Source organism: Centruroides sculpturatus, unplaced genomic scaffold (assembly GCF_000671375.1).
Source record: "Centruroides sculpturatus isolate CEXI.00-Female unplaced genomic scaffold, Cexi_2.0 scaffold642, whole genome shotgun sequence".
Classification (NCBI taxonomy): Eukaryota; Metazoa; Arthropoda; class Arachnida; order Scorpiones; family Buthidae; genus Centruroides; species Centruroides sculpturatus.
In genome coordinates this window covers 44,914-58,467 of record NW_019384818.1, presented here as the reverse complement: position 1 = coordinate 58,467, position 13,554 = coordinate 44,914, and the positions used below count along the sequence as shown (strand labels likewise).

The window sequence follows — 13,554 nt, the reverse complement described above, 5'->3', positions numbered from 1 at the left end:
AATTTAGCATTCCACCACAATACAAAAATTATCAAAAATCATTTATGATATGACAAATAAATAATTAAAGTGATTGAAGAAATTGATGAAGTAGAAAACCAAAAATATTCAATACTTTTTTATTTAATATAACATCAAAATATTAGATTTACGTAACAAAATTAATTTTGTATTAATTTCTAAAATATTTATTTGCACATGTTAGATATTATTATATGTATTAAAAAAGGATCTGCTATATTCTGTCTAGCAAGTTTATGATTTCTATTTATATTAAATTTCAGATTAAATTTATTATATGAACCTGAAAGAACTCTTACATAAGTTAAATGTAATTTGTTTTTCCTTTAAAGTTCTAATCTGTCTTTTTAATACTAAGTATTAAAAAATAATATGATGATATTAATTATTGTATAAAATTGTTTGTAAATGAGCTTTATATTTGTAAATATGTTTTCAAAATTATGATAAATAGATTATATCTCTGGAAAAAATATCTGCAATTTTTTTAATAGGAAATGCCTTTTATAGAATTTCCTTTGAAGCAGTTCTAAAAAGTACATATTGTTGCTTTTCCTTTATAATAATTCTAAGTAATTCATGATATTACATAAAAAGATCTTGTTTTAGTATAGCATTTTACATAAGATTTCATTGGTGGGAGAAAAGTATTAAATCTCAATTCCAAATTACCTTTTAATACTTAACTTTTTGACTGAAAAAGAAATATTGTAGTTGAAAATCATTCACAGAAATTTATGTTGATGATAATTTTATCTTTCTAAAATTAATCAAGGAAATTTCATGTAATTTTATTTTATTTACTATCAAATATATAGTAAAAGATGATTAATAGAATTACTGTATATATATTTGATGAATTATAAAATTTTTTATTTTGAAAATACATGTTTTCTAATATAACAATTAATTACAAATGTTATACTTAAATAAAATGATTTAAACTTTACAAGCAAAACTTTGTATCATTTTTAAACCTCTACGAATTTTATGTATTCCATATTTGTTAATATTTAGTCTTTTATAAACATTTAAATGACATATAGAATGATTATAAGTGATTAAATATTTTGTGTTTGATTGCCAATTTGTATTATAAATTAGCCAAATCTAATATGCATACTTTGCTTGAAATTATATACTTGAAAATGATTGTAGAAGCTACGTGAAAGTTATATTTGCATATCCAGATGTTGCTGAATATATAATACTTTGATTTGATAATATTAGTAAAGTTTAATAAGTACTTAAGATAGATAGATATTCATTTTTTATATTAATATTTATTATTAGATAAGCATAACACTTGTACTTGCCTGTTAATAAATTTGCAAATGAAAAATTCCATGTAAAAATTACAATATATGCATTAAATAATTTTATATTTACTATTTATATATTCAAATAATAATAATAAGCTCTGATTCCTTAACTGAATTAAAGGAGTTATAATTTTAATTTTTTACTTAACATAATTACGTTATTTTTTTTTAATATAAAATTTAATTATCCCAAAACCTTGGCTATAGAGTGCCCTTGTGTAAAAGTGAGTTGTGAAGGAATGTTGACTATGTAGATAAGCTGCTCTCATATATAACTAATACCTTGACTACAGGTTGTAGCCTATGACTGCAGAATATAAACCAATGGTAAAGGACACTGTTCATTGCCTTCAGGTTTTATTCTTTCAAAATGGAGACCATACCGAGTAATTTCTCCTGCATCACTAAGGTCTCTATAGTATGAGTGTCTTGCACAAATAAAATGTTTGTTGTTTGTAGACCAAAAGAACCGTAATAGTAAGTTTTGTTACTAAATTTTTTAAGGAAACATCTTTTTCATGTTACGAAAATGTCACCATATCAAATTTGGTTGCATTTAGACTACTATATATCTATAGACAGTGTTGAATAAGTGTACTTTAATTACAGTCGCCTGGTATATCTACTCATTTTTTAACTATTAGTTTATTATTATTAAGCTTTAAAAATGTTTTATTAAAAAGAAATTTTAAAGTTATTGTTTTAAAATATAAATTTGTGATTTTGATTTTATGGATGTTTTAATCATTATATTAAAATTTTGTTTTAAAATTTTCAAATTAAAAGTGTTTATATAAAAGGGTGAATTGAAAAGGAAAGGTAATTTATGTATAAAACTAATATTTTAAATTAGAAATAGTTTCCAAGACCATATTATCTGTTATGTCAGTAGACAAATCTAAATGTTTTGCTCATTGGCTTATTTATTCTAATCTTTGGCAATTGAAATGTAATTGTGTTGCTTTCATATTGTTAATGAAGATGACTAGTTCGGGTTTTTTTCCTGGTTAGAAGCAGTTAAATCTTAAATTTGAAAAAGAATATATGAATACAATATACAGAAATTTATGAATGGCAAAAACTTCAGAAATGGCAAAACAAATGCAGTCAACAAAGACCATTCAAGTTGTCAAACAATTTCAACATCAGTAAACATTATTTTATTGATCAAATCGGTACTCCATTCAAGAAAATACATTACTATTTCTGTTATTGTTAGCAGATTAGACATCTGCATCACATCCTTAATGTTAAAGAAATGGTTTTCAAATAACTGAAAGGGTTTTTTGATAGTGTTCAGAAGTTTGTGAATTGATAGGAGAAGCAAACATACCACAATAAAAAAAAAATGAAACTGTTTTTATTAAAATCATAAAAAAGTGTGCTATTTTATTTTCCCATTTATCACACTTAAAATGTAATGCTGCTGCTACATATTCAGTTCGGAGTTATTGTTGTTCTTATATTCATTTTATCTTGAAACCTCTTAAGATAACAGTAAGTGGTCGAAAATAATGTAATGAAATACCCAGACTTGATCAAAGTTGAATTTGTATTATTTATCTATTAAGAATTTTCTTTGATTGCATAATTGATCAAAGCTTAAGGAGATGTTAATTACAAAAGGGTCTAAATGTTTATTTACCTGTTTTTACCGAAAAAAGAATGTTAAAAATCTTACAAAAATATTAACTTTTCTTTACAAATTATTATGAAAGTATTTAAAACTTGAAATTTTTAAGAAAAGTAACATAATTTTATTAATGTTTTCTCATTAACTAGGCAGAGAAAATCCAATAATTGCATCTATAATTGATTTTGTTGTTATATTTGATAAAGCAAAGCTTGCTTTATTATTAACAATCATACAAGCATCTAAAAGATTGAAAATATCTGAGTAATGAATATTGAGTTTGTAACAGTGTGTTATTCTTAAAAGTAATTTCTGACAGATCAATATTTTTAATACATTGGTAACATCTATATTTCTTATAGCTGTATTCTAGTCACATAATTGTATGATTGTAGGAAAATTCTGATATTCTATAAATAATGAAAGTGCAGTTTTGCATTATAATGAAATATTCCATTATTTTTTAGTTGACATTGAAATGATTGATGTGTGTAAAATTAAAATATTCTTTACTAAGATAGATATAAAATAAAATCAATTTTCTCATATAATTGAAAATTGATTTTGAAGTTTTATGAATTTAAAATTTTGATACTGTTTTTTTAAGAAGGAAAACTTACAAAAAATTTTTATTTTTAGAGGGAATAAAGGAAAAGGGAAAACAGTTAAGGTGCAACATAACTCTGTTCTGGGATCTGATGATGAAGCTCTCTATGATGATAAACCTGATGAGGGAAGATCTGATTACTATTATGATGAAATAGATGAATTTCATCAAGAGAAAGAAAAGGTTAGTAATATTTTTTTAAAACAAAACTTTGGCTTGTTTCTTTAGTGTATCAAATAGAGAAACTAAAGAAAATAACTAAAGATAATGATAAACGTACAGTGGAGTATTTTACACCTTTTATTTTAGTGATTCAACTAGTTACAATATAGTATAAAATATAATATTTTTATATTTTAATTGACAGTTGCTTTTAAAAGAAGAAGAATGTTTTTCTCCAGAACATTTTGAAAATCAAGTAAGAGTTTAAATGGTTATTTTATTTATTTATATTTGAATTAATAATAACTATATTAAAAAAATTAATTTACTTAGGAGGAAGTTTTAGGTGTGCAAGATGATTCAGATTCTGAAGATAAAGATAGTGAAGATGGTAAATATAGATAATGAAATAAGGAATATTAATATTTTTAATAATTATATAATATAATTGTTATTATTTCAGATTTGCCAGATGTTAAGGCATGGGGAAAGAAGAAGTCAAAATATTATAATACAGATTATGTTGATAATGATTATTTAGGTAAATGAAATTTTATAATAATATAAATTTTCAGAATAAATTCTCGGACAATATGTAGCATAATTAATTTCTCTAATTAATCAGTTTTTCTTATATTATATATGAAATTAATGGGAAAAATTTTCTTTAGAAAACAATTTTATTACAATCAGATAATTTTATTTTGTGTTCCCAGAAACTTATGGAAGTTATATAATGTTTTTTTAATGTCACATTCTTATGAATATTGACTTGTATATTCTGTATTGTATATGTATATTTTATTAATCTAAATAAATCAATTTTTAAGTTAGTAACTTTTAATGAAAGCATTGTCTAGTATTAAGTTAAATTTCTGTTTGGTTAAATAGTATAATACTACATGGAAGCTTTTTAACTATAACTTCAGAGTACAGTTGTCCCTCGATAATCCGACAGGTATGGAAGTTATATAATGTTTTTTTAATGTCACATTCTTATGAATATTGACTTGTATATTCTGTATTGTATATGTATATTTTATTAATCTAAATAAATCAATTTTTAAGTTAGTAACTTTTAATGAAAGCATTGTCTAGTATTAAGTTAAATTTCTGTTTGGTTAAATAGTATAATACTACATGGAAGCTTTTTAACTATAACTTCAGAGTACAGTTGTCCCTCGATAATCCGACAGGTATGGGACCAAAGGTGTGTCGGATTACCGAAAATAATTACATATTTTGCATTGTTTTGCTAGCAGTAACTTACAATATTCTCTACTCCAACTGTTTGAACAGAACTGCTCACATAGAACACACGAAATGTGTGTCATCGAGTAAGAATTGGATGGGGAGATTCACATCGCGACATGCTTCTGTGCAAGCAGACACGTAACGGGGACGGGTACCTTGACGGGAGGTGCGTCGGACTACTGAGCATGTTGGATTAAAAAACGTCGGACTATCGAGGGACAACTGTATTAGGAAAATGAAATATTTTTCTAGTACTTACTGTTAATAGAAATTCTGAAAACACGATGGTTTACCAATTGTGTCTTCATTATTGACAAACAATGTGAAAAATTCTTTCCAAAAGATCAACATTGACATATTCTTAATTACAAAATAAACATTTAATTGATCTCTTGTCAGCTTTTGTCTCTAAAAGAATAAATTCTCTGCACTTCCACTCTCTAACAAATAATTAGGAAAATTATTAACATTTTTTAATGGAATTTTTGATTATAGTACATTTTCATAATAGGCTATAAAGAAGGAGAAGATGAAATAGCACAAGCTGAAGAAAATGAAGTATTAGCTTTACAGAAAAGACTAGATGATGAAATAGAAGAAAGTGATTTTGGAATAGAATGGTTTGAAGTAAGTTTTTTTCCCTCCCCTTCCTAATTTTGGCCATTCTATTAATCTACAAATTTTGAGTTTTTATTTGAAATTTATATTTTATGAAAGGAGTAATTTGTAAAATATGAATTTCAAGTAAGAATTAAATATTTCATTAAAATACAATATTATTTGCTAATTGTTTTGTAACCATTTAAGAAGTGAGAAATGTATTAATTTATAATTTTCTATTAAGAAAAAAGACCAAATTGAGAATCAAGAGAGTTCAGAAAAAATTGGAATTGATTTAGAAGCATTAAGTAAAGAAGAAAAACTTGAGGTACATTTTAAAAATTAATTAGGCTAATTTTTACTTGTCATAGTTAATTATTTTAAAATATTTTTGTAGTATAAATTAAATAAATAATAATTTAAAATAGAAGTAAAAATCATTTAGTATAAATTGAGAAATAAAAAAATCAATATTATGGATATTCTTTGATAAAGTTTGTGTTTGGATTACTCTTATTAAAAGTTAATATTTCACTTCAATCTATATAAATACTATTACTTTTTGAAAAATAATTTGCAAATATTAACAGCATTTTAGGATTTATGTTACTGTAAAAGAATATAAATTGAGGAAATATTTTATTAATCAAAAGTAACTAAACCAATTTAAAAATGAGTATTTCATTGGTTTGACAACCAATGAAATACTCATTGCATATTGTTGTCAATATCTTGTTTTAAACATAACATTTTTATTATAATTTAAGCATCTACACTGTTGCATTTTTCTAGTTGAGACTGTTGTTTTAAAAATAATCTGAATTGATATCACATATTGATCTTATTATTGCACTTTTATTGTTTACATGCAAATTTAATGATACTGAATAGGGTTTGAAAATTTAATGAAATTATTTAATAACGGGTATGATTATTAGATAACTATAGCAGTCCTCAGTTGTATGAAATTGAGATTAGTAAGTAATTTGTGATTTTTTTTTTTTTTTAAATTTATTAAAAACAGCCAGGGCCACCAAAGCTTGTACAGAGCCCAGGGGTAGAGTAGGCCTCTCTTTCTCTTTAGCAGGATTCTTTAACCTTTTGTTTTTTGAGCAAATGAAATATTTAGAATGTTTCTTTATTAATAAAATGCAATCATAAAGATTTCATTTTCTGTTAGTAAAAATAATGTTAATTTTATAGGAATAGGAACTAGTAATGATTCTTAAGTTTTTTCTGGATCTGGGGAAAATTGCTAACTCCCCTATTAATGGACCTGAAAACAGTGTATGAATTTTGATGTTTATATGTTTTGATTCGTATATTTCAAAAATATAAGAAAAATATTGTTATTTTGCTTCTAAATCAAACTTTAAACAGCATTATGAATATATTTAAATTAATGCAGCTCAATCGCAGCAATTAATATGTTAAAAAGAAAAACAAAGGCACACTATATTTTGTTAGTTTGTAGTCATCTAATAAAGCATAAAAGATAGAAATACTGAGGATTCAGATAGCTCCATTGAAACATTATTCTAATGTTGAAGCAATACAGAAAGTATAATAATATACATGCACATGCATATGTGATGTGTGATTAGAAAAATGCAGACTAATTCTTAAGTGGTTTTAGTTTTTTGATAAATTTCCTAAGTATAATATCTTTTTTTTTACAGTTTCTTCAGAAAAATTCTCCCGAGCTTTTTATTTTTGTAGAAGATTTTAAGTCAAGGGTAATTATTTCAATGGCTTATTTAAAATTATAATTTGGTCATATTTTTAATTGTTTGTTTTGTAGTTGGCAGAATTAACAGAAAAGCTAGAGCCAGCTTGGACATTGATTGAGGAGCATAAATTACCAGAAGGATGTTGGACAGATTATGTTGTTACTAAATACCAGACAATATTACAGTAAAAATTTTTTAATAAATTGATAATCATAATTTGAAAAAAAACTTCTTATTTAGAAAAATTTATTATTTAAATAGATATTGTACAAATATAAGTTTCTATATGATGATAAAAGCCAAGGGAGAACCAATGTATAATCATCCTGTCATGTCACGACTTCATATCTATAAAAAGGTAAGTAAGATAAAGCATCAATTTATTTAAAATTTAATTTGAAAATGCATTTTTGAATCTGTTTTTGCTAATAATAATGTCAATAAATACTTATAATTTAATGATGAGCTGTCTTGAATTAAAACTATTTATTTATTTATTTATTTTAATTTTTACAAATGGAAATGTCATGTAAATGACAATATTTCTGCTCCCCCAATTAAGAGTATAACCCAGATACATAAAACATAATATATAAAAATACAATTATTGTACATAGAAAATAAAGAAAACACAAAAAAATTAATAAGATAACAATAGGACAAGAATATTAAAGACTAAGAATTATAAAGTATTGTTTACAATGCGTATAAAACTACTAAAATCTTCATGTAGTAAATTTTCAAAATCTATCATATTACAAGAGATGTAATAAAAGTATGATCTTTGAGAAATGCTTAGTCTATAAAAGGAAGTAAAAGCACACGATATGGTATGCAAGTTCCGTTGAGGAATTCTTAATTGTAGCCAATCTGCCTGTATGTTTCTGTATGCAAAATCTAGAAACTCAAATTTGCCTATTTTAATTTTGTCAGTACATGATAGAAAGTAGTTATTGAACCAGGATTGATAAATGGGGGTCAAAATCAAAATGCTTATGAAGAGTAGAAAGAAGAATGTTTGGGAGACTGAGTCAAAAGGCTGGCTAATGTCTAAGTAAGCAACATAAACAGGGCATTTTCTTTTTAAGTTATTGATGATCATTGATAAGGTAGCAAGTAAATTAGTGGAAATGGAGTGGTGACAGAGCCTAGTGTTGAAAGGTAGGAGTTTCGAAGAAATGGTAGGGTATATATTTTTAGTAAACATAAATTTTGAATATTTTGAACATAGCAGGTAATATGGTAATAGGGCAGTATGAGTTTTTATCCTTTTTTGGAATGGCTTTTATAGAAGATGAATACCACTTTAGGAACAAAACTAAATCTGATGAATTTTGTGAATAATCTGGACTGAAGACATGGGTTTTAATGTTTTGTGGAAGACGGCAGATATATAGTCTGGACCAAAATTAGATATTTTTAAAGTATCTATTGCATCAATTGTGTCAGAAAAGGAAAAAGAATGGAGATATCTGTCTATGATGTGTGAGTGAGTTGAATTTGGTCTTTGGTAGAATATTAGTGAACCTATAAAAATTAGCAAAGAAGGTGCTAGGCTAAAATTGATTTTTTTTTTAATATTTGTACATTTTATTTAATGATTTCTATGAAAAAAGTAAGTTTAATATGCAAGGCTCTTTCATTCATTCAAACTCATTACTGTAGGAATGCTTGGTTATTGAAAAGTTTGGATTAGTAGGATTATGTATATATCTGACCAACCCAGGAAGCACTCCCTTTACACGTTGGACTACTTTACTAATCATTCACAGGACAAGTTGGCTGGCATCTGGTTTGACATACCTTATGAATAGATGGGTTGAACTATGCCAACCAGTCACATGATGCACCTTTACCCATGTACCCATGTCAATGGTCAGTAAACTAGTCCATCACCTAAGGAAAATGTTTTCCTGGGTTAGCCACTGTACACTTATATTAAAACATTTTTTATAGTGTATTTGGTGCATATATTTACATTGAAATATATTTGTAAAATTGATATGTTCTACACATTGTTTTTAAATGTTTCTGGCTGAAACATTTAGACATAATGAATAAAATTGGTTTGGATTAACAAGAGTACACTGTATTTGAAATAGAATTACAGTAGAACCTCGAAAACTCGGCTCTCGATAACCCGGCACTCCGGATAACTCGGCCACACCCTGGCAGGGCAAAAAAATCCTTAGTTAATTAATTTTCATTATAGACAGCTTTATAAAAGTATAAAAGCTCTCATAAAATATTTTTCTGAGGTCTGTCTTATCAGGTAAATTACTGTACACAGTGTTTTCATTAATTTTCATTTTCATGTAGTAAAGGCTCTATGCCTTCATAAAGTACGTACTTTTCCTTTGTTTAAGGGTATTTGGGCAGTTTATTCTCTGTTATATTCTCAAGTAAACAATACATACAAGTACAGTACAGTATTTTCTGAGGAAACACTCGTACTTATTTTTTTTAACCCCATTCCCGATAACCCGGCATTTTCACAAACTCGGCCACCCTTCGGTCCACATTAGGCCGAGTTTTCGAGGTTCTACTGTATCATCAAAACATCTTTGGAAAAGGACATACCAAGCAAAAATCTAATGACAGTTAACAATTCTTTGAGGAGACATTGCTCGTACATACAAAAAATACCTTAATGTATGCTCAATTTTTTCTGTGTTTACCTTAAGTATGAAATATTTTTATTTTAAATTTCATTTTAAAAAATCTGATATGCAAATAAGAATGTAATTTCAGAATTTTGTTTACTAATTAAATGCAAAATAACCCACCACTAAATAATGTTTTAAAAAATACTTTTACTTAAAATGCATAATTATTGCAAATGCATTAAATGATGACGATCAGAGATGCTATGAAAATTTTTATTTAGATGTAGGTAAAATGTTAATGCAGACCATTACAGAAATATAAAAGCTTAAAATATAAATTTATAACATATATTAGCTTAGAAATACAAAAATATATACATCAAGTTTGTGAAACAGTAACAAAAGAAAACTTCAATATTACAAAAATTCTAATAAAATACTTTACAATAGTCAGTAAATTTATAGTATATATAAACTAGAAAGCTGTTCAAGTACTTTTAATTATCAAAACAAATCATCAACATGGAGTTCAGTGTCTACATTGTCTATACTGGAACAAAGTTGTGTAAAGATTATGGAGATGGGTTGTATAATGGAATACAATTGCATGGAGAACACACATCTTTTTAAGTAAGATTTTTTTTATGTTCAAAAGTGATTGAAAAATGGCTTGTTATTTAAATTTGTTGATTCCTGTAGAGAATTTTTGTTGTAAGAACGTAAACATCAAACTTAATCAAATAATCAACCAAAAATGAAAGAAAATACAGAAACATGCCAAATTATGAAAATTACTTTATTGGAACAATTTATTAACATATTCACATTCTAAGTTCTTTCCAACTGCCGGAGTTCATCTTTATCAACACACACAAAAATAAGCAGTTTTTAAAGGAAATTTTGAAATAAATAAATAATTAAAAAAATTACTAAAATATTGATAATGAAAATAGTTTACAATAAATTTTCATTTTACTAAGCTTTTTTTCTATATTAAATTCTCTTCAATAATTTTTTAAACAACAGTGATGATAAGTAGTCCTTAAAAGTACAAATTGCACATTGTATTGAAATTTTACATTTTTAAGAATAACTTGTTATTCATCTATTGCTTACATATTATTTCTGGATTTAGTTTTATGGTCTTGTTTTACATGGATATTGCATGTCAGCAGGTATCGAATAAAACAAAATTCCATGTAAATTTGTGCCATACCTAGCAGTCCCAGACAGTTGCCTAGACACTTAATCATTTACAATTAACAGAATATGTGTAAATGTTTTTATATACTGAACTTTATAATAAAATTAGTCAGTGTGTGCATTAATAATCAGAATTGCCTGTGAATCCAAAGATTAAGTTAGTTGTTTGTCATCCACGAGAAAACATATCTTTGTTAGTAATTTTTGTTGGTGAAGTTGGATAAACTGAGCCAGCAAGGATGTAAGCGGGAGACGAACAAAACTTCTGTGTCTTTATTCTACGAAGAGCTACAGACACACTGGACGTTAGAAAAATAGCAATAATTCAGAGGGTCATAGGTAACGAGAAAAATAGAATGTGATGTACGATGACACTGTTTATCTTTCAGGAGACCAGGAGATAAACTTTTTAACACATGACAGCCACATTCCTAACAATCTTCATATATGTCCTGCATAAAGCAAAGCCCTACTGTACTTATTAATTAAAATTCAGCAATGATGAACTGAAAAGATTCAATATTTAGAAAACATATTTTAATGCTTAGAAAGTCAATTTTTAAGTCTTGAAAATTTAATTAATTGTTTGTGTGTGTGTATATATATATATATATATATTGATGCTTTTATTTATTTTTAGATGTTAGAGAAATTAGATGCAGTTGAGAAACATTATTTACCAATCGTAGAACAACTTATGAAAGGAGTCGATATAAATTTAATAATAGAAAAAGAAGAATCATCATCAAATAAGTTAGTCTATTATTATTTTTTATTTAGGTGAAAATAAATTTTAAAATATTATATTATGAATTTTTCAGAGATGAAAAAATGGAAGAAATAAAAACAATAAAAGAAAGGAATACTGAGGTGAGAATTTTTTTACTGAAAAAATATTTACACACATTTCTCTAATTTCATCAGCTGTAATGATTGTGTTTATTATTTCTTTCCAATTTAATGATATGGAAATGTTTTATGCTGACATGAAACACTGATGTGGATTTTGCCAATTTTCAGTAGTAATGGATGTTGTAATAGTGTTTTTATTTTTTCAACAAAGTGATTTAAATACCCATTCATGAAGTTGAGAAATGCTATTGTTTTTGATTATTGCAAATGCAGTTTCATAAGCTTTTGTTCAGCTGGTACTTTCTATAACTAACAAACTAATAGAGTAATGATTGTCATGTTAATCTTTTTTACAAAATATTCTGTGAATTTGTTTGATTTTAATTATGCTAGTTATAAATATACCAGTTTGATTTAATTTATTATCAATATTATGTAGATACCAAGTGATATGGAAGACGATTTTTGTTTAAAATCATCTGGTAGTGATGATGATGAATCTGATTATCCAAATAATTCATTAACAAGGTACTATTTTATAGATAATTCAAAAAAATGCTTATTATATAGGATAGTTGTGTACATGTAGACATGATTATATATATAAATTGCATAACATTAAATGTTCAAATTAATACAGAATTTAATTATTTCAGTAGTAATAAAAACAACACTGAAGAAAAGAGAAGTATCACATATGAAGTAAGTAAAATCTGTGTGTTAAAAGAATATTTCATAGCTTTCTCATATTTATCAGAATAATTAAATATAAAGTGAAAAGTTGTAATTCATCTTACTTCCAAAAATTTATATTATATTTATCAATTTACAATAATGAATTGATGATTAAAAATTACACATGAATCATCATTAAAAAAGACAGCTTACTTTATAAAATGTTGTTTCTTGTAAGCCAAGATGAAAAAGAAAAATAATTTGAATCTGTACTTAAATTTTCAAAAATTATGATTTTTTTTAAATTAAAATCTTCTAAGCATTCATTCTTTATAGTTAAAAATATTTTTTCTATTATTATTTTCTCAAAAAGACAAAGAAAAAATGGAATTATATTTTTCTTTATTAAATTTCCAGATTGCCAAGAATAAAGGTTTGACACCACACAGGAAAAAAGAAGTAAGAAATCCCAGAGTGAGGCATCGCAAGAAATACGAAAGAGCAAAAGTTAAAAGAAAAGGACAGGTAATTATTGTTTGAATTTTACTTTTGTAACAGAGGAAAACAATGCCTATAACATCTAACTGAAATCACAATTGTATTACTAATAAATAACCATTCTATCAATGATAGGTTTCCTTCCTATTTTCCAGGCAGAAAGTTAAACTAATATAATACAGGGTGTTCAGAAAGTCAATGCAAAAATATGATTAGAAAAGTGCAGTATTTCAAAAGACCTGCAACCCCCAGACTTTTATCTACAGAGAGCAGCAAAAACAGCATTCATTCAGGGTCACTGTGCACTTGTATATTCATTAACAAACACCCTGTACTTTCAATTAATATTTTGGGCTAAATCATAAGTAATGTCATTTTAATAGAAAATGTT

The 13,554-nt window shown here is 25.8% G+C and overlaps 1 protein-coding gene across 2 annotated transcripts in view; it reads left to right on the top strand.

Annotated features, from left to right (window-relative positions):
* LOC111629880 (something about silencing protein 10-like) overlaps positions 1 to 13,554 on the top strand; it is a 39,826-nt gene that overhangs the window by 24,608 nt on the left and 1,664 nt on the right. Inside the window, exons 2-15 of one of the 2 annotated variants that reach the window (XM_023373803.1) lie at positions 3,616 to 3,766; positions 3,951 to 4,001; positions 4,079 to 4,136; positions 4,209 to 4,286; positions 5,511 to 5,626; positions 5,844 to 5,927; positions 7,279 to 7,335; positions 7,401 to 7,513; positions 7,591 to 7,687; positions 11,779 to 11,891; positions 11,960 to 12,008; positions 12,430 to 12,518; positions 12,650 to 12,692; positions 13,083 to 13,190. In XM_023373803.1, coding sequence (XP_023229571.1) covers positions 3,616 to 3,766; positions 3,951 to 4,001; positions 4,079 to 4,136; positions 4,209 to 4,286; positions 5,511 to 5,626; positions 5,844 to 5,927; positions 7,279 to 7,335; positions 7,401 to 7,513; positions 7,591 to 7,687; positions 11,779 to 11,891; positions 11,960 to 12,008; positions 12,430 to 12,518; positions 12,650 to 12,692; positions 13,083 to 13,190 — 1,207 coding nt within the window. Of the gene's footprint in view, positions 1 to 3,615; positions 3,767 to 3,950; positions 4,002 to 4,078; positions 4,137 to 4,208; positions 4,287 to 5,510; positions 5,627 to 5,843; positions 5,928 to 7,278; positions 7,336 to 7,400; positions 7,514 to 7,590; positions 7,688 to 11,778; positions 11,892 to 11,959; positions 12,009 to 12,429; positions 12,519 to 12,646; positions 12,693 to 13,082; positions 13,191 to 13,554 lie in introns of both variants that reach the window. The other variant, XM_023373802.1, reaches the window with a different exon arrangement.